This window comes from Sinocyclocheilus rhinocerous, unplaced genomic scaffold, assembly GCF_001515625.1.
Source record: "Sinocyclocheilus rhinocerous isolate Xijiao unplaced genomic scaffold, SAMN03320098_v1.1 scaffold258, whole genome shotgun sequence".
In the NCBI taxonomy this organism is placed as follows: Eukaryota; Metazoa; Chordata; class Actinopteri; order Cypriniformes; family Cyprinidae; genus Sinocyclocheilus; species Sinocyclocheilus rhinocerous.
The window spans coordinates 523,760-545,326 of NW_015634010.1; the positions used below are offsets into that span (position 1 = coordinate 523,760).

Here is a 21,567-nt window from a genome sequence, read left to right on the forward strand (position 1 = left end):
ATTTTGTCATCAAAAAAAAAAATACATATAGTTAAAATCTGGATAAAAGTATCTCTAACAACCCATTTAGGTGAAAAATATTTTTGTACCTGAGGTTTTCTGAGAATAAAAGGATTTTACACTTATTCCTGAGGTAATTGGTGCATCTCCTCTTCCCTCCGTCTTTTTGAATTTATGATGTGCTCTCAAAACAAAAAATAAAGACAATAATTAAATGGAATTGTAGACAGTGCTCTGGGGGTTCACCACTTGGTGGTTGGGACATGGTACTACAACCTAAATGGTTCAAAATGGATTCCAAACATCTGTCCACTCCAGTGGACACCATGCATGAAAGGGTTAATGCACAAATGACACAATCACAGACATTAACTGCACATTTTTATTTCAGGCACAAGAGGGAGCAATTTTGGCCTAAACACCTTCTCAGCAAGAGTCCGTGTTCAAGTGATCACCACTCACAGTATATTTCACAGACAAATGCACAAATTAACACACATACACCCCAAAAAGGCCACCAAGTCCCTTTTTTAAAGTGCTCAACATGTCAAGTATTACCAGAAAATAAATCTTCCATTCTTGAAAAGCGATGCATGTATTCAGCGACCCAAAAAAAAAAAAAAAACGAAAAGCACCATTTTGCAAACTCCTGCATGGCTGGAAAACCTCTCAATCTCATGTAAAATGAGCTGATGAGCAACAGGGCCATTAAACAGACACCAGAAGATGCTTCTGAATGTTAGGATTTCAATTTAGTGCAAACTAAATGCCGCTACTTTGGGTTATGAGTATCCAAGTACACAGTAAATGCGCTCAACTCACAAAAAAAACAAAAAAAAAAAGAAATATTTTAAATGTACTGATGATAATAATAATAATAATAATAATAATAATAATAATAATAATAATAATAATAAATAAAAAGAACCCAGAAAAACCTTTGTAAACTTTCACCAGCAAACAGCTTACATTAGCTTTAACACTGACTTTATACTATTGAACATGATCTTTCTAACATGCAATTGCACCATGCATAACCGAAAGCGCAATAAAGTGCAGAGTAACTTTCAAAAAACATCCAAAATGCCCCATTCTCCCTTTTTGTGCCCATTTAGAGATGGATGTTCAGTCCTGGTACAGCAGGAAACCAGAAAAGGTGCTGTACTTCCAGCTACTGCCATAGATGGCTCCACGGTGCAGTCGCAGCCACACTTGGTCGCCCTGGAACAGCTGGAGGACAGCATGATTGCTCCCGGTCTCGTGGTCGGGAGCGCCATCGTTGGCATAAGCAGACACCATCACCTCTTCGTTGCGCATGAGGTTGATGTACAGGGGTACACTGATGGCCAGCTTCAGGATGTGGAAGATGAAAACGTAAGCACCGGCAGCGGGACAGGTGAAACGGCCGGTGGTCGTATCAAACATTTCGCCAAGGTTGGTGTGCAGCAGGTCGAAAGAGATTGGCTGATCCAGAGTGCCGGGGGCGAAGTTTGCAGTGCGGGCGGCGGAGAAGGCCACACGGAGTTGGGTGAGCGGGTACACGTGTACGGGCATCAGAGTGTGCGGGCCCTGGGGCGTGATGGGCACTTCCATTGGCGGGATGGAGAGTGTGTCACTGATTCCTGAGTCGAGGGGATACGCACCCTCCCGGTCCGGGCTGCTCACCTGAGAGGAGTCACTCCAACCGGCTAAAGAGGTGAGGAGATACAAAGACAGACCACAGGAGTTAAGGATGTTACTTTGATCTATTAAGAGCCATTTTCAACAGAGAACATTCTTTTTAAAATAAGTATCAGTATTATATATAGTTCTATAAAATATCAGTCAATGTATGAGTGATGGCTCATACCATTGCTCCTTTGAGTTGCTGTGCCTCCACCTCGTTTGAAGCTCTGGAGATACCCGTTTTCCTGTTAGCAAGATAAGTAAATAAAATAAATAAAAACTACTGACTAGCTTTTCATTTAAAATATAGACAATGACAACACTCACCCAAAATATTAAAATCTATATTATAACACAACACTAAATGAATAGAAGACCTATTCGTTTATATAAAATGACAAACAGTAAATCTGATCTACAAAAAAAAAAAAAAAAAAAAAAAAAAATGAAAACATTAACTCAGTATAATATAATAGAATATCATATAATATTATAGAATAGAATAGAATGCCTAAACACTTGATAAATTAGTTTTTTTTTATACATTGAAATAAAAATTATAAACTGTGACATTCAGTAAACAAATAAATTAAGAAAATCAAACTTACTCTGGACACATAAAGGGCAGATCCAGGGTCTCTGTGTGTGGTGTGGGTCTGGGATATGAAGCCTCCTCCTGGAGAATGCATATTCACTCTGTATGCCTCATAACCACCTGTCAATCAGCCAAAAAAAAAATTTGTTTTACACTACTAATCCATGTCTTCTCCAAACTGCAAAATGCGAAGATCCAATAGCACAGATTAATAAAGTTTGTGCAAAGGCAACAGTAAACAGTGTTTGTGTTTCAGGTGACAAGAAATACACCACTATAACGTGATCTGCACACTATTTAAATGTAAAGGTGAAAGATTAACAGAAAGTGAAAGAGACCGAGGAAGAGGAAGGTACCTCTGTAGCCACCAGGTGATCTGTATGAGTGACCCAAACCCCTGCCTGCACGCGTCATACCTCTCGCTGTACCACGGGGGTAGCACGACTGACCCAGACGAGACTGTGGCTGAGGGCCAGAAAACACGTGACCACCTCCACTGACTGGACACTCCAGCTGGTACTGGCCTTCTGCAAGGACACACGAGAATAAGAGAGAATAGGCCTTTTTTACCAGAATGTTATGAAACTTACCAGAATTTATAACTCTTAATTGAATATCACCATTCGAAAAAACATGGAGAAACTGGTTATGAGTGTGAGGGGGAAGTTTTGCCTACATTTTGGGGACTAAACATCTCCTACAGTGAGAAGGATATTAAAGTCTTCACTGTCACACACTGCGAGCAACATCTAACAATCTCAATGAGAAATTGCTTAAAGGGGTCATATGATGCTGCTAAAAAGAACATTATTTTGTGTATTTGGTGTAATGAAATGTGTTTATGCGGTTTAAAGTAAAAAAAACACATTATTTTCCACATACTGTACATTATTGTTTCTCCTCTATGCACTGGGGATGCGTCAATATTAAAATTCTGGCCAAAACAGATAATTTATCTATTTCACCAATAAATGACCAATATAAAAAAAAATTAATAATAAAAAAAAAACACTAAGCTAAAATTAATAGTTTTAAATGCTAGTGAATTTCGGCATCATAACATTATAATGTATGCATTATATAAATATAAAATACATAAAATTCAAACTTCAATTTAAACAAATGTAAAAAAAATAAATAAATAAAAATTATATTATATTAACTATAATATATGCACTCTGGATAAAATTGCACTCTGGATAAAATTGCATGCGGGCGCATGTTTTACCAATCTGTAGGTCATCTTCAGGTAGGTTGAGCTCAGGAGGTGTCTGGGTGCTGGCGGTGGAGTAATTCGGGGTTTTGGCTGATGTGTAACTCAGATGCATGGACTCCGAGAAACCACTCTCATCTGACTTCAACCCTGAGCTCTCACTGATGGGCAAAGATGCCACATTAAACACCTGATGAGGAGAGGGACGTTCAGATCATATGTTCTGCATTTTTATTTAAATAAGTGGAACTGATGTTAGGGACTTTGGATGCATGCGAGAACAAAACACATTCTCACAGAGTGAATGTTGTGGAAGGCGTTTTCTGCACTGATGGATCTGTGACTAGGTGGGGTGGAAAATGTCTGTGCAGACACAGTTGATACTCCATTGCATAACATTTGCTTTCCTGCCTGACACACACAAAGTCAATCCCAAACACATTGTTTTAAAACACAGAACAACAGTCATTTTCGTGGCACCACATGCCATCTCCAGTAATTTCACTTCCCACTTGTAAAAGCTCATTGCCACAAAACGTTCCAGATAAAGTCAAGATTATAAACACTAAAACACAAATTGTGGTCAATATAGATAATTTCTATACTAAATTTAGAAATTAGAAATGAGCATTAATTAGAATATCAAAACCGCCAAAAAAGGACATCTAAAAAAAAAAAAAAAAATTAAAAAAAAAAAAAAAAAAAAAAAATAAACCTTAAACGTGAATTAAAAATACATGTATAACTTAAATTCCAACCTCACAAAGAAAAAATAAAAAAAATAAAAAAACCTTCAAACATCCATTTATGCATGCAAATAAAAAAACTAAAGAAATAAAGAAATAACATTCCTAGTTTATTATTTGTCCATTCAGTGCATACCTGTACAGTGCTCTGGTTTTCTAATGGGACTGAGATGGAGGATCCCCTGCAGTACAGTGGAGGAGAGGTGAAGCCCTCACCTTGTTTCTACAAACACAACAGTTGCCATTACAGCATATGTAAAATTACAAGCTTATGTGAAAGCTGCTATTTGGTAGCATACATTTAATAACTGTACCACCACCAAAAAAAAAAAAAAAAAAAAAAAAAAAAAAAAAAAAAAAAAAAAAACACACAACAACTTACATGTGGCTTCTCTTCGTGGTGTAGATCAAGGTCAGAGCCATTTATAGAACGGTCTCCATTCGACAGACAGCCTTTAGCCTCTCCAGACAGCAGAATCCGTAATGGAGTGCTCTACCATTAGAAAATAAATGTCATTAGTTCGTCACAGGAAAGAGTGACCACATTTTTTATTGTTATACACAAAAAAAGCTCTCATCAAGTCAAACATATTCACCTGCTGGGATTGAGGCAGAATATCTGATGGGCTTTTCGTTAATTTCCTCTGTGCTGCACGTTAAAAGAAACCGACTGTCAGTATTAGTTTAAAGGAATGTACTTGCCCTCAGCCCATCCAAGGTGTAGATTCTTCATGGGAACAGATTTCAGAATTTATCATAACATCACTTGCTCTCCAATGGATCCTCTGCAGTGAATGGGAGCCGTCAGAATGAGTCCAAACAGCTCTTCGCTTCACAAGACATTAATTGATCAACTGGAGTTGTGTGGATTGTGATGTTTTTATCAGCTGTTTGGATTCTCATTCTGACAGCTCGGACTCATTTACATCTTGTATTGCCTCAGGGCGAGTTTTTTGCCAAATTCAATTTTTTTTTTTAGAAACTATTTCTTTAACGCCATTCTACACTTTAGTGTTACTCATTTAATATGGAGCACTCATGTACCAAGAGGAGTAGAGGAGCCTGGAGATGGACGGCATCTCTTTGTTTGACTGTTTACGGGTGACATTTCTCCATCCAGAAGAGACTCCTGCAAAAAAAAAAAAAAAAAGACAATTCTGTAAAAACTTACTTTCTGAAAGTTCTGTTTTGACAAAAATAGGAAAATTAAATTGTACTGCTGCAAATTAGTTGTATTGTTGCAATTTATGTTTTTTTATTTTTTGCAAAATCTTTAAATGCATGCCTGCATGAAGCTGAAGGATCCTGAGATCTGGTCCATCAGAGACTCCAACTGCTGTTTGCGCTGAACAGGGTCTTTTGGTAATGGAGATGGAGAGCCAAAGACTTCCACTGCGACAGGCATCTGTAAGTACACAGCATAAAACTAACACTTTAACTGCTTTGATATACTAAAGAATTTACGATGAATGTAAATAACTCACCGGTTTAGAGTCCTGCTCCTCCTTGCTCTTTCTTTGACATTTCTAGAAAAGACGCAACATTTATGTGAAGAGACAGAAACTGACCTAGTTACATTTCAAATGGCTCCCCAACTCAGCAAACCGCCAACATGCAAGTTCAGTCGTTTAAGCAGCAACACCTTTAAGAGATTTTAAAACTAGGGTCCACAGAGTCCTGGGGACCACAAGAGGGCACTAGGAGTCTTTGTAAAAAAATAAATGACAAAAATAAATTGAATGTGCAATTCTATATTATAAAATTCTATATTGTATTATAAAATTCTAATATTGGATAGGGGGAAAAAAAGTTGTACTTTGTATGTGTGGGGGATGGGTAAACTTATTTTCCGAAGTATTGTAATTAGTTTTTCCTGCATTTCTTTTTTCTTCACTCAGTATAAATGAAAATGCATAAATGCCTTTATTTTAGCAAAGCGGATCATCATATTTGGGGGTCCTTGGAATAAAGAATAAAAATTAAAATATATATATATATATTTTAAGAAAAAAAAAAATGATTATTTTGCAAACATCTTGGGACTGACATTGGAAAATACCCCAATTTTCAATTCAGGTCACCTCAAGTGCCATTTCAATAGACAAGTTAGAGAAGTCTCACCTCCTTTGGGTCAACCGTAGGCCTCTTCGCAATGTCTGCAGTCTTAGGAATCAATCCTGCTGCCCCTTTCCATGGCTTCTGTGTGGGGGACTGAGAGGACGCAGGAGCCTCAGAAAACTCCATTTCCCATGAGTCTGGTGGCTCCCTTTCCTTCATGGCTAAAAACTCCTCCTTCCAACTATGGGGCGACGTGTTCTCATCCTGTCTGCGCTCAGTGACGTCCGTTTCAGGTAGGTATTGTCTGTTAAGAAACTGGCACCATTCAGAAGTTACTGAAACGCTAGAGCTTCTCCAAAACACAGTTTATAGCACTTGATGGCGTTTGACACGTCACTTGTTCTTACCTCTTTGGAAGGCACTCCTTTTGAGCTCAGCTTCACCAGTGCTAAAATGCAGAAATATCAATGAAATTTTTAATGTAAATTAATAGCTGTTTAGACAGAAATTGGAAGTTAAATTTGAATGAAATCTCACTGGAGAGGCCACAAGGCCTAGATGGAGGGTCCGCCTTTAGGGTCTCAGTCTTCTCTTGACTGTCAACTTTAGGAAGTGGTATGTGATCAAAAAAGCCACAGTCCACTAGCCGAAGTAGCTTTTCCTTCATGTGCTTATCTGTGGAAGAATGACAGCGGTCATAAAAATAAGTCAGTTTTTATCTTTGTACCCCCACGATCCCTTCATCAGTAAGACTCAAACCCTCATCAACACCAAAATAGAAGTGGGTTCCTTTTGCTTGATTTCCCCAAAAGGAACTAAATGTTTCTAGGGCGCACATACAAAACATACATTTATTCTATTTTATTTATTCTGTAATGTTTGTCCTTAAATAATAATGATGCATAATTTGTGTAATGCATTTATACATTTACATGTATTATCATTCATAATACAACTAAAATTAAATGGCATACATTACATAATTATAAAACCTATACATTTACATGCATTTGTTATTAATATAAAATATAATAATAATAATAATAATAATAAATAATAATAATAATAAAGAACATTGCATTTATTTTGTGTAATGCATTAGGCCATACTGTATTTCTTTTGTTTTACGTATTTCTCTTTAAATGTATTATTCTCAATACAACTAAAATTAAAGGGCATATTGTATTTTGTGTAATGTATTTATATATGTACATGTTTACTCTTAAATAATATAAAGCCATTACAAAAATACAATTATATATTTGCAATTATTATTACTCCTACATTTGCAGTAAATGCATCTATAATTGCTATATAACTGTTATCCTATATAATATTTTGAAGGAAAAAAAAAAAACATCCTAGCTCGGATAACAATTGGAAAGCTACCAAATTAATTTGACAATCACAGAAACTCACATGTCGAGCCAGCAACTGGTCTTTCTTTTCCTTCCAGAAGCTCCCCGTAAACAATAGCAGCCTGTTCCATCTGATCCTCTAAACTAGTGCATGAAACACAAAAGATCAAGCCACACCAACAGGCTAAAAACACCCCAAATACAGTAATGTAATAGAATCAAAAATAACCAGCAAGCACCCATGCTAGGGAGAACATGCAGTTAGCAATTGCAAAATAAATCAGATCTTTTGTATCATCCCAAAGGAGTTTGTTTTGTGATCCCATTTATAAACTTTTTTGCTAGGTGTGTAATATTTCCCATTAAGTACATAAATTACTGAAGTGCTACAACACGCACATAAAGCAATGTAGGAAATCAGTACCTAAATTTAAAGTTAGCAGTCAAAAAAAAAATCATCTTCACAGAATGCGTTTGACCAATCAGAAGTAAGATTGCAAAATAAATCAGATCTTTTGTATCATCCCAAAGGAGTTTGTTTTGTGATCCCATTTATCCCACTTATAAACTTTTTTGCTAGGTGTGTAATATTTCCCATTAAGTACATAAATTACTGAAGTGCTACAACACGCACATAAAGCAATGTAGGAAATCAGTACCTAAATTTAAAGTTAGCAGTCAAAAAAAAAATCATCTTCACAGAATGCGTTTGACCAATCAGAAGTAAGAACTCCAGACAGCCATGTAAAATGACACTGACAAGTCCTTTAAAATAATAAAATAAAATTTAAAAAAAATGTACAAAGTAACACCACAAAAACACTGACTACAGAGCAGAAGACCGTATCAGGTGCAGCACAAACCTCATCCTATGGTTTCTTTTGCATCCCAATAATGAGGCCAGATCCAGCAAGCACTCAATGTCCTGTGTGGACAGGTAACAGGAATGTTGTCTTGCGTTGCAGAAGTTCCTCCGGACGTCCTCTCTCTGCAGACTGTGGAGGATGTATTGCACCTGGAGCATCAAGCTAAGACGTTTCCTCTCTTCTTCAATCCTCATCAACTTCTCTTGTCGAGCAGTTTTCCGCTGAGCCTTCAATAACTATGGAGAAATCAGAAGATCCAGTGAAATATGCAGAACTGTTTGATTTCGCTCTGTACTTTACGAATGCATGAAACTTACATCTTGTGTGAGGGCACCAATGGTCTTCTGGAGCTCTTTGGCAAATTTAAGATTGTGGATCACCTCATCGTACTTCCCCACAGCTTCCTACAACATTACCACACATCTGTCATGCTGAAACAAGCCCCATTTCCCAAGATGCAACACATAAAATGAAGAATGAATACCTGTTGGTCTGGATTTAGTTTGTCCCCCTTCTTCAGCCTCTCACTGTAGCTTTCCAGTTTCAGCTGTAAGAATAAAAAGTAGCTTTGTTTTACGCACACAGACAGGAGTGAAGCACATTGGGGTTCCTTCATGCGGTTTCCACCTAAATAACATAATAAAGGCACCTTCTTTTTCTCAATGTTGCGGATCTTGTGCTTGAGGCAGATGAGGCCGTCCTCAATGTATTTCTCGTAGCCGTAATAGGTGGTCGTGGTGGTGGGGTTAAAAGCGAGCTGGAGGGCGGTAAGCACTCGAGGGGACTCGGATTTAAGGCTGCCCTGGTCATCTTCCTTCTCCATAGTCAACTCCGACGGAGTTAATGTCTCTATAGTCCGAGATGGTGACAGCTGAACCATGATCTTGGTCTCTCTGAAGCAGAGGGGACAATGAACAGAAAGGTCACACTATTTATTATGGAACTAAAAAGAGATGTTTATAGCCATTCTCAGAATGGAATATTAGGTAACGTCTTATGGAGTAAGATAATTAGCATTGCCTAATTTATAAAAAAAAAAAAACATTTCCATACCACAGTAGTCATACAGCATCACACACTCAAAAATACATGTGCAGGTATTTTTAAAGTTATTCCGCAACCAAAAGAGTCTAATAATACAGGGTCATGTGATGGAAGCGACCCTCACTGGGCAATGTAGAATAAAACTAGCTAACGCTAAATTTAAAAATCACCAATAATCTCCACACTGTAAAAAATGACCGTGAATTTAACGGTAAAAGATTGTAAAAATGCTACAGTAAAAACCTGTTAAATGGTTAACGGTAAATTCCCCTACTATATACGGTGAAAAACTGTATTGGACATTACATGTATTGGACATTAATTTTACGGTAGTTTTTTTTACCGCAAATTTTACGGACTTTTTTTTGCAGTGCAATTATCAGTAAATTCTTCAGTGTTGTTTTGGTTTCACTGAGATACTATTATAGTTTTATTAATAGTTTATAATATCATATTAAGGTATTTAATGTGTTACGTTTTCATTTTAATCCTTGTTAAAGTTTTAGTAATTTTGTTGTGTGTTTGTCATTTTTATTGGGTTTGTCAGATTTTATAATATTTGATATTAAATACTGAAATTTTATTTCAGTAGGCCTACATCAAGTTCAACTAAACGAAAATGAGAAGGGTTTCTACAACAAGAGCTGAAACAGCTGAAATAATTTTAAACAAAGTTAACATATTTTAACTGAATTAACAAAACGTTTTTATGGTTTTAGTCTTGGTTAACTATAATAACCCTGATGCTTCAAAAACTTTTGTATTCGTACAGGTCTGACACGTGGATGAGTAAATGAGAAAAAATTATGAACTCTTAATACACTTATATTATACTTATTTTTCTATATTTATTTCCCTATTCACTTTTGTTCTTAAATGATTTAAAATGAACCTTTAAATGTTTTTTATGCCTGTGCTGTGCTATATAAATACTACCTTTGCCTTTAAGTTAAAAGCATGCATAAGGCAATAGGCTGTATCCTGGTTCTTCATGCAAGGAGTTCAATCATTCAATGACAATAAAAGAATCTCAGCACAAAGGGATGAAAAGAAAATCTCAGCACACATACTGTAAAGTTAAACCCAAAAGGCACAGCCTGAACAGTGAGTGTAGAACTCAATTATGTGAGCTAAAATCTTCCCTTGTGTCTGGACATTCGCCAGTGCTCACCATGACATGGCATTTACATGCTGGAATACAAATGCAACATTCAAAAGCGAATTAACCCCGGAAATCACGATGTAACATTAAAACCGTAGTCGTTTACTATCAGCCATTTACAAATATCGTCTGATGCAATTCTGGCGTTCGTAAACATTGATTATGCATCCAGTAGATCACCAAAAGAAGCTATAATAACTTGCATTTGAAAAAGAGCAGTTACAACAGAGCAAAATGCAACTTTTAAAGACTTTATCCGACACGAGTTTGATGCTTTCCAGAATAATCCTGCCCAAACAGCATCGACGTGGTGCCACCACCCAAAAGCACGCGCAGAAAACGCAAATAAGTTGCTAGAGGACGAATAAAGCCACAGATGCATGTGACAACATAACACACAGGTGCAATGAGCAAAGCATTTGCAGAAATCGCACCTACCTCATGCGTCTCTGCCAGAGCCGGTGTGTGTTCGTTTGCTGCGTTTCAGATCGTTAAGATGACTTGGGTGGGAAGGCTGCTCATTTTGAGTCGAAGCAAACGAGGTAGCCTTTCGGTGAGCTGGTGGAAAGACGATATAAAGCGGTGAGGAAACAGAGAGGACAGACCGCAGCCGCCTCTCACCTTTTTATGCCCTCAGAGCAGAAGGAACCCCATCAGCTGGCGGAGCAATCATGACGTCACAGCCAAACACAGGACAGTCCCCCGCGCGCAGTCTCAGCACTCTCTCTCTCACGCTCTCATCCATCCACCCACCCACAGCATCCATCTATCCATCTATCTATCTATCTATCTATCTATCTATCTATCATTTACATTAAATAATATATACAAATAACTTTTCCAGAATGGGTAACAGGGTTGAATAAGTAACAGGGTTGCAAATTTAGTCTGCCATTCAAGGGGCTAACAAATGTGGTACTAAATAATGGTTTGTTTGTAGTTATTGAGAATATGTAAATGATTGAATGATTCAGCTTGACGTTTACACTACAATTTTGTGTAAAAACTGAGAAAATTGATAAATTTGTCACTGTCATTTGTAATTTTATGGTAAATAGTTTGTTACAATAGTTCAAACATGTCTAATAGGCCTCATGGCAAAAAAAAAGAAATGCTCATTTGGGGCTCAACAAACATTTTGTATTATCTGTTAAAAAGATCTTAAATCAGAGCAGAAAGTTTTACATTTATCTTTGAAGTCATGGCTTTATATGTTGCATGCACTGCAAAAAAATGAATATAGCCTATTCCTCAGTATTTGTCTTGCTATTTTGAGAAATTAAGTGTAGTTATGCATAAAACGAGAACAAATATCTGCCAATGGGGTCAGAAAAATAAACTTGTTTTTCCTTTGAATGAAATTTATTTCTCTGAGCTCACTGGCAGATATTTGTTCTTGTTCACTTCATTTTAAGGAATTTCTTTGTGTCCCCTTAAAAGCGTTGAATTCACCTTCATAAAACCTGCAGAAACCCTCTTATTAGTATATGTTGAAAACAGACGCTTAATATTTTTTTGTGAAAACTGTGATACTTTTGTCAGAATTGAAAAGTTCAAAAGAACAGCATTTATTTGAAACAGAAATGTTTTGCAACATTATAAAAGTATTTACGGTTTAATTTAATGTGTCCTTGCTGAATTAAAGTATTAATTTCTTTTTACTGACCAAAAAAAATGGTAGGCTATTTTTTCCCCTGAGAATTGAACCCACAACCTTGGTGTTGCAAGCACCAAGAACACCAGCCACTCTCTATCTATTACTCTATATAGCTCATTTAATGTGCTGGCATGACCTATCTATGTACATGTTCATGTAGCTCAAACAATATCATGGCACTAGCAATGCCAAGGTCATAGGTTCAATTCCCAGGGAATGCATGTATTAGTAAAATATTAATGCAAGTGGCTGTCAAATGCATACATGTTTACACCAATGCACATAACAAGTGTAACCATCACAAGTTACATTTATTGAGGAACAAGTAAAAAGTACAATATGTAAAAAAAATACAAAACCTGCTTCATATATCTCTAGTAATGTGAATACAAAGTGCATAGCTACCATACATGCCTGTAGCACTACAACTAAAGGACTAGTCTAAGGTAAGGTATGCGGGCATTAGAAACCCTCAAACAAAAATATAAAAATAATCAAATAGTTGTACTTGGCATAAACCAAAAAAAGTCTGTTTTTACAGCTGTCCGGTCCTGAAGTTCTCCATAACGTTTAGTGAGTCTCGGCTGACAATCTGTGATGTGTAAAAGCGTTTTCAGTCCATATTGCAGTGTTGTTAGGACAGGTCAGTCCTATGACAAAATCAGATGAGACTTAAAAAGAAAAGACCACAAGAAAAATAAATATAAAATAAATAAGACAAAAGAGTATTCATAATAACTGTCGTTCAGTCTTACACATCTTATATTTACAAAAACCGCCATCATAGACAAGACACGATTGGAATCCCCATGTAGGTGCTTCACCTGAACGGATGTTATCACAAATACAGTCATTGTTCATGTCATTCCGTGATGTGGCATATTCACACTAAAGCCACAAGCTGCCACCATCAAAATACCCATTTCAAAACAGAGCATATATTAGAGAGAAGAATTAAAATTCATGTGCAATGGAGTGTTTTGTGTGAAACAAATGAGCTCTCTATCGCCACCCCTTGGAATTAAACAGAAGTATGTGTGCGTCAATGTAATTTGTACAATCCAAGACAACCAAGGCTATCATAAACAATAAAATTATAAAGAACAGGCAGGACAGACCTATTGAAACAAAGGGGAAACCTTGGGATATTTAGTATGAATACTCATTATATGAAAGCTTATTACAGACAAGTCATTTATAATGAAAATGTACAAGCTGACATTGGTTTAGCCTTTCAGTTTTTTTAAAAAGTTTTCCCTGGCATAAAAAGGCAAAAGGCAAAAAAAACGACCAAAACGTTCAGACCATGTGCTCAATTCTTTCATGACAGTAAAAAAGAAGTAGTATCTGTCATGCATATATAAGATGACTGAATAAATAGCAAAAATGTTGGGCTTTTTGGCTTTGAATGAGACAATATTGAAAATATCCAATTCTAAAAAATAGCTGAAGACAATTAAATCCCTGTAATAATTAAACAACACTGACATCTTGAGATGCCACGTTGTAGTCAAAGCCTGATTTCATTTGTGTACTTTTCTTGTATTTATCTACAAAAATATATTGGGACTGTCTCAAAATGTGCCCAAATTATTATTAAATTATGTTGCAACATGGTTGCAAAACAAATAAAAAGAAATGAAAAATCTAAAAATGCCATGCAAAATTCATGCAAATTTTCATCAAGACAATAGTCTCCGTAGCGTTCATGCTCGTTTCCACAAACCTTAAATCAAATCTACACTTTTGGATATTTACATTAGTACACTGAATACAAGAGTGTAGATAGCCAGGCATTATTTTTGGTTGGCCATGCCCAATCTGCCTCAGCACCACAGAAAAGCTGTCTGGGGAAACGTTTGCAGTAAAACACTATGAGTTGAGTTGCCTATTAGAGGCTGAATACAGACAACCCGCACTGAAATCAGGGTTTAAAAGTGACAGTTCACCCTAAAACTAAAAATCTGTCGTCATTTACTCACCTTCACATCATCACACTTCACTTTCCTTACATTAAACTCAAAAAAGTGAGTTTTTCAAGAATATCATGCAGTATCTTTTCTGTATAATAAAAGTGAAGGGGAACTGAAGCAATCAAGACAAAAAGCACAGTAAATATTTATTAAAAGAAGTCCATATGACATAAACGCGTTTATCGCTATCATATGGCTATAAAAGACTTGGAGCATAGAGCACAGCTCAATTGTTAAGATACTTTTGGGGTGCTTTAGTCCTTTTGGAGCTTGACAGCCCCAGTCCCTATTCACTTCCATTATTTTGAATGAAGCAGCTAGATGTTCTTCAAAAACTCACTTTTTGTGTTCCACGAAAAAAAAAAAAAAAGAAATTGAAAGAGGTTTGGAACAGCATGAGGGTGAATGACAGAATAGCGACACATTTAAAAAATAAAAAAAAACACTTAGGTGACCTGTACCTTTAAATAAAACTGAGAGGAAAAAATCAGAGTACACCTTAACAATAAAGACAAAGATAGAAAAAAATAAATATATAAAAGGCAAAGATCTTCCCTAAATAATCGCTATATCCCAGCAAAATGGTGGAACATCATCTTCACTGAGCTAGAATTTAGCAGATGCTGCTCGAGGTATACTAAATACTGTACACTAAGTGCAGAGAGACAGTCTCCCCAGAGGAAGGGCAGAATGGTGCTCAAGAGTACAAAAGTGACAGCGTAGGATTGTGGTCACTGTCTAGATTTCTATGCATGATGTATGTAGATCCAGCATTCTGTGTTTGAGCGGGATAGCAAGAAAGGAAACTCATTTTCTCTGGTCTACAAAAAAAATAAAATCCTCATAGGAAATGGAATAGCGTGGTACCAGGCTCTGGAAAACAAGGACGACAGTTCAGTTTGATAAAGAAAAGTTGATTTGACTGTGAAGGAAATGAAAGAGACACATTCTCAACAAGAAAGAAAGAAACAGGAAAAGACGAGCAAGGATCCAGCTGCTCTTGAATCGAAGGCAATCCAAGAGAACGTCTTTGAGAGTGGGTTTCGACTCTCGAAGGCTTCCTAAGAATGTCAAATCAGTACTGTGGGAATGTGGCATCACCACTCCTCATCCACTTCCTGCTCCATTTTTATTTGAGGAGAGGAGTGCGGTTGAATGGACGAGAGAATTTCTTGACTGCTCTGCACCTCCTCTTTCTCAAGGTCACCGTCTTCCTCCTCTTCCTCCTCCTCCTCCTCCTCCTCCTCCTCCTCCTCCTCCTCCTCCTCCTCCTCCTCCTCCTCCTCCTCCTCCTCCTCCTCCTCCTCCTCCTCCTCCTCCTCCTCCTCCTCCTCCTCCTCCTCCTCCTCCTCCTCCTCCTCCTCCTCTTCTTCTTCTTCTTGCTCTTGCTTTTTCTGACAGCAGGGCTTGTAGAGATGAAGGTCAATCAGAACCTCCCCAAAGCGACCTTTATAGATGATGCCACAACACACCCGCTGCCTAGAGAGAATTACAAATGAACTCATTTAACTTAAAAAGTATTAATTATGATGAAAAACAAAAAGGTCAAACTCATAAATCAGACTAATTTAAAGTAAAGTAAAGACCTTTTCCAGTATGTCAGGTCCAAGAAGGAAAAGACTGGAGAGCGGGCGGAGCCAGGAGTCAACTCCGAGTCAGAGCCTTCATCTGATTGGTTACTGTAGCTGGGCGACTGGGCGGGGCTGGCGCTGGAGGTGGTGCTGTGAGCATCTGAATCTGTTAACGAAGACATTTTGCCAAAATGATCACGTGAAAAATGATTTAATAAGGAACATGTTAAGATGCATTTCATGTTGTTTTTGTAATTGAAATATGTGATCGTGTACTTACTGTGTCGCTTCAGCTCCTTCTGAACTCTGCTGAGCTGGTTCGGTCTGATCCGACTGGACAGGGATTTGACTTTCTTTGACTTCACTGTAGTTTTCAGACTGGGTCCCCCTCGCGCATCAACCACCTGATAACAATTGATCACAATAACAATCCTCAGACTGTGATGGAAATTTATTTGTTTATTAATTTATTTCCATATAATTGATATTATATTAGTTATAAACAAAGCTGCAAATATATATTCATTTCTCTATAGATATTATAGGTCAGGTTCATTTTCTATTTATTGATTTATTATATAATTGATTTTATATTAGTTCTAAACAAAACAATAAATACATTTGCTGTATATTAATTTGCATTTTTAGGCATTATATTATATTAGATCACAGGTCAGGTTTATAATTATTTTTATTTATTTATTGACATATAATATAATGCCTAAAACACAAACTAATATAAATGGTTTTGTTTAGAACTAATAAAATATATTATTTTTTTGGTCAGAATTATAATATTTTTATCATATTTGATGAAGTTTGCATTATTGATTCTGTTATTTTCCTTTATTACTATGAAGCTGCTTTGAAACTGTTTTATATAAAGCAAGACTTTAGTCATTTACTTATAGGTCAGGTTTATAATTTGTTACTTATGTATTTAGTCATATAATTAAAATTATATTATTTATAAACAAGACAATAAATAATAATAATTAAAACTATTATTATTATTATTATTAATTATTTAGATCAACTACAACAGGTTATCTGTAATCAGTGGGCCCAAACATGATTAAATTATTTTTCATATCATATGAACTGCATTAGCAAAGTAGTGACTACTACCTTGTAATACTATGTAGTAATACTATTATTATTAATACTTTTGCATCTGTTCAAATAATTTGTGCGTGTATGAAATTGTTTAAATATATGTTATTTTGAGGATGTGGGCTTCTCCAGCTGATTCTCAGTTCCTCCAAAGGTTTCCTCCTCATCTACTTTAACATCTTAGGGAGTTGCCACCTCAGCTACAGTTCACTTGTTCACTAAGGTTTCTGTGTAAGGCTGCTTTGGAACAATGTGTATTGAAAATTTAACTGAAAAGACTTCATTGTGATAAATGAGAGGCTGTGTGAGTGTGCATATGCACACCCCAGTTGGAGCTGGGAGACTGGTGAATTTGACGGAGCTTACATGATTCCAGTTCTTCTTGGAACCGACGGGAAGCTTCTTCCAGCGTTTCACCAGCAGAACACAAGCATTGCAGATTTCACCAGAGCGAGTCTCCCCTAAACTGTAGAAATATCCCATTGCATATCATTGTAATAGGAGAATGCATATGAAATCACTGAAGTTCTCACATTACAAACAAACAACATTATTTATTCCACATTATTCTAAAAGAAAAGGTCTGAACGCTTGACTAGAGATACATTATACCAATCCTCACTGTACTTAAACCAGGCAGATGTTAAAGGGGTCATATGATGCGATTTCAAGTTTTCCTTTCTCTTTGGAGTGTTACAAGCTCTTGGTGCATAAAGAAGATCTGTAAAGTTGCAAAGACTAAAGTCTCAAATCCAAAGAGATATTCTTTATAAAAGTTAAGATTCAACCACGCCTACCTAAATGTTTTTTGAACATTAAAGCATGTCAACATATTCTGTTACACCAAATACACAAAATAATGATCTTTAAAATAGCATCATATGACCCCTTTAAATATCACGTTATTACAGAGGAACCACAAGCAAACAATAGATACCAAACTCACCCAAAGCAGCTCTGAAAGTCTCTCTCATAGCGTTTGCTGTCAGTGAAACGAGAGCTGGAGGATTTTGCCCTGCAGATGCAACATCCATCAAGGCTGCGGTACATCTTTGGCTTATGAAAGCCAAACATCTGTAACACATGAATAAGACAGAAGTAAAACAACTTTCTATTTGGTACTTCTGCTGATTCAATGATTTTACACAAGATTTTAAACACAACTGGAATTTAATTTGCTGCCAAAAGTACCATGGTAAGCACAGTACCATAGTTACAAACAACTAAAGTTACTGTTATACATTCACAATTCTTTTTATTATCAATGTTGAAAAACGTTTTTACTGCTCAATATTTTTGTGGAAACTGTGAATCTTTTTTTTTAGGATTCTTTGATGAATAGAAGTTTAAGTTTCAAAATTGACGTTAAAAAGAACAGCACTTATTTGAAATATAAATCTTTTGTAAAATTATAAATGTTACTTTTGATCAATTTAATGTGTCCTTGCTGAATAAATGTTTTTGTTATATATATATAATCTTCCCCCAGACTTTTTGAATGGTGGTGTATCACAGTTTCCACCTAAATTTTAAGCAGCAAAAATTAAGCGGTTTTCAATTATAATAATAAGAAATAAGTAAGTAAATAATACTAAGAAAAACGTTTTTTTTTTTTTGAGCAGCAAATCAGCATATTAGAACGATTTCTGAAGGGTGACACTGAAGTAATGGCTACTGAAAATTCGGCTTTGCCATCACAGGAATAAATTACACTTTTAAATTATTATTTTTTTAAATAATTTTTATAAAATTATTCAGTTATTTTAAATTGTAATAATATTTCAGAATATTACTGTTTTGTTTTTGTTTTGTTTTTTATAAAATAAACGCAGCCTTTGTAAGCATAGAGACTGCTTTCAAAATCATTTAAAAAAAACTAAATTATTCCAAACTTTTTACCAGTAGTGTATGCATGTATTTCATATACTGTCTTAATAAAACATGTTCTAATAATTGGTCAACTCATGGAAATAATGGTTAAAATTACACAAAATTAATATGAAAATATTTATTGACTTTTTAATGTTGTGTCATTTTCATCAGAGTATTTTGATAATTGCTCTACATTTATGTATTTGTGTAAACACACAGGCCTACAGTAAATTTATAGTGTTACATGTATTACTTAAAGCTGCAGTCCGTAACTTTTTTTGGTTAAAAATGATCCGAAATCAAAATTTGAGCAAGTGCATAACTAGCCAGTGTTCAAAATTATCGCCTTACTTTAGCCTGTTTCACAACGGTTAGCTTATAATAATGTTTTCTAATTTGAGTAGTACGGGTAGGTTTTCGCGGGAAATTCGAGCATGGCACTGCGTCATTACGTCACGTCTGTAAACATAAAGAAGTTGTCCCGGCTACTAGGCTATATTGCATGTGAGGATCCTGCAGGTGGCGGATCGTTTATAGCCTTTTCTCACAGCAGCTTGAATAATTAAATGTACCATTTTGATGGCGGATTGTAATCCAGAAAAGATTATGTGTTTATGAAACAACTATTAATAGTTTAGCCCTATATTGGAGAGAGAGAGAGAGAGAGAGAGAGCGAGAGAGAGAGAGAGAGAGAGAGAAATATGGGTTATCAGCACTGATCTGTATATAATGTTCTCTATTATAGATCAGTGGTTATCAGTCATCATCGCTTCAGTGGGATAAGAGCATAATGGACACAGTGCTCGGTCTTATATAACCTCGGTGCTGATAGAGCCGGACACCGGCGGCCTCGCGCATCGACACCGGTGACAGCAGCGGTGCCCTCGCAAGGCATCAAATTCATACATTATAACTGGGTCATTACAGAAAACGCATCTGTCCGATGTCTATCTGAAGCCTCTGCATTTTCATTTTTAATTACAGCCCATATATGTATATTAATATTTAATAATATTTCTAAAATTATGCACTGTACATAGTGCGAGGGTTGAACTGGCGCTTGTATATTTTGCCTCTGACGCAATTCAAATATGGCAACGCGTTTGAGAGGAGAGGAGGGGCAGAAAATGGGGGCAAGAAAGTAATGCAATAACGTTACGGGAACCGCGACCAAACGTGCTATTAGCACGTCTAAATGTGTCGTCTAAAGTTATCCAGATAACATAACATGGACATTATCAGTGTTTCGCGGTGTTTAAATGTTCAACCGTCCGCACACTGCGGTGAAATGGTGCGTGTGTCCCGCCGTATTCACCGCCCACCAGCTCCCGCGGAAGCATGGCACGCCACACGGCATCTTTAAACAGACACATTCAGCATGTTTTCCCCGCAGTTTCACCGAAAACGACTTCCGCTTGGTGCGAGCAACTAATTGACGCGCTTTCTTTGATGCCAGGGGTGCTCATCGAAGAAAGACGGTTGAATTTAATCGAACTGCTCGTGCGCTGCTCTTTGTTTTCCGCGCGACTCTGCGTCAGTGGCTCGTGCGACTCCATGCTGTGCGCTCGAGACTGTAAACACATGCTGTCCGCGCAACAACTTCGCTCAAGAGCGTGGAGCCTAACAAAACACGCATTTGCGTGTTTATTTTCATCACGGGGCAATATAAGACACTTTTAAACAGTCCACCGGAATACTAAAATAAAATATCGATTTTTTTTTAAGCTCGCGTTTAAATGCGTCAATGACACCGCCTCCATCGCACATGCAATGAATCTTTTAACAGTAACACAGCTCTAATCGTTATATAAACGTTGAACTTCTTGAGTTAGTGAAGCAGAAGTTTAAAAACGTTGATGAGCGTGTGAAAATGCGGGTTTGTTTTGAAGCACACCCACCAACAGCCGAGTTAAGAGACCACACACAGTCAAGACGGACAGTTCTGTAGTACCACAAGTTCAAAACGAGAAGAAACGGCGAAACTGGTTTTCAATGCATGCATATAACACCAAGTATACATATAAATGAGAATGCATGTTCGCTATCATAGCTTTCACTATTATAGTTATCACCTAGGCTAGTTCAACCAGTCCACGAATGCAAATTGTTTAATTTAAAATGCAACCTTGACCATTTCTGTCAAAACACTCGTCTGAAACGCATTTTTGTTTACGTCTGTTCGGATAAGTGTAATAGAAATGTATTTCGGCTTCAAATTAATCAATTCTATTATCAAACACTTAACAGCGATCATCGGCAAAGGATGCGAGCGCCCTAAAATGTGATGCGCTGTATGGGCAGGAGCCTCCTCAAGTGTAAACTCTAAACTTATCGCACGCTTTTATACTGAAGCAAAAATGTAAAACAATTTCAACAAGCCTTAAAAGTGATCTTACTGCTACATTTCTAATGAATGCGACAGCTTTCACCCGGGCATCGCACTGTCACGCAACTTCTTTAGGGGGCCTTTCGAAAGGCACACACAAAAACTGTTAAGTTACTTTTAAGAAAAAGCCCTTTTTTCTTACCTCGACTTGGAGCAGTTAAAGTCAAATCACACAGCGAAATCCAAGAGTTACAGGCGTTACTCATTTAACAATGCGCCACTCGTTACTGTCTCACTTTCTGTCTGAGTATAGTAAAATGTTTACGCATGCGCCGAGCTCCATCCACC

The 21,567-nt window shown here is 36.7% G+C and overlaps 2 protein-coding genes across 5 annotated transcripts; both read right to left on the bottom strand.

The window, feature by feature from the left end:
- Positions 1 to 368: 368 nt before the first annotated feature.
- Positions 369 to 11,321, bottom strand: LOC107744896 (caprin-2-like). 4 transcript variants are annotated; one of them, XM_016558712.1, is made up of 21 exons: positions 11,146 to 11,321; positions 9,151 to 9,394; positions 8,986 to 9,048; positions 8,819 to 8,905; positions 8,499 to 8,737; positions 7,697 to 7,779; positions 6,815 to 6,952; positions 6,685 to 6,725; positions 6,341 to 6,592; positions 5,704 to 5,745; positions 5,505 to 5,624; positions 5,264 to 5,348; positions 4,816 to 4,868; positions 4,602 to 4,697; positions 4,356 to 4,442; positions 3,771 to 3,884; positions 3,489 to 3,663; positions 2,617 to 2,787; positions 2,274 to 2,380; positions 1,850 to 1,910; positions 369 to 1,688 (listed from the first exon to the last, which is right to left on the bottom strand). In XM_016558712.1, the coding sequence occupies exons 1-21, from the start codon at positions 11,148 to 11,150 to the stop codon at positions 1,126 to 1,128; spliced, it is 2,826 nt and encodes a 941-aa protein (XP_016414198.1). In that variant the 5' UTR covers positions 11,151 to 11,321; the 3' UTR covers positions 369 to 1,125. The 4 variants fall into 4 exon arrangements, with proteins under 4 accessions (XP_016414198.1, XP_016414197.1, XP_016414196.1 ...); XM_016558711.1 differs by having other exon boundaries at positions 4,602 to 4,712; XM_016558710.1 differs by having other exon boundaries at positions 4,602 to 4,712; positions 4,816 to 4,874.
- Positions 11,322 to 12,940: 1,619 nt separating this feature from the next.
- On the bottom strand, positions 12,941 to 21,567 carry LOC107744898 (protein FAM60A-like). Its single transcript, XM_016558714.1, has 7 exons — positions 21,422 to 21,567; positions 17,968 to 18,095; positions 17,388 to 17,487; positions 16,189 to 16,312; positions 15,924 to 16,074; positions 15,719 to 15,816; positions 12,941 to 15,592 (listed from the first exon to the last, which is right to left on the bottom strand). The coding sequence occupies exons 2-7, from the start codon at positions 18,093 to 18,095 to the stop codon at positions 15,435 to 15,437; spliced, it is 759 nt and encodes a 252-aa protein (XP_016414200.1). The 5' UTR covers positions 21,422 to 21,567; the 3' UTR covers positions 12,941 to 15,434.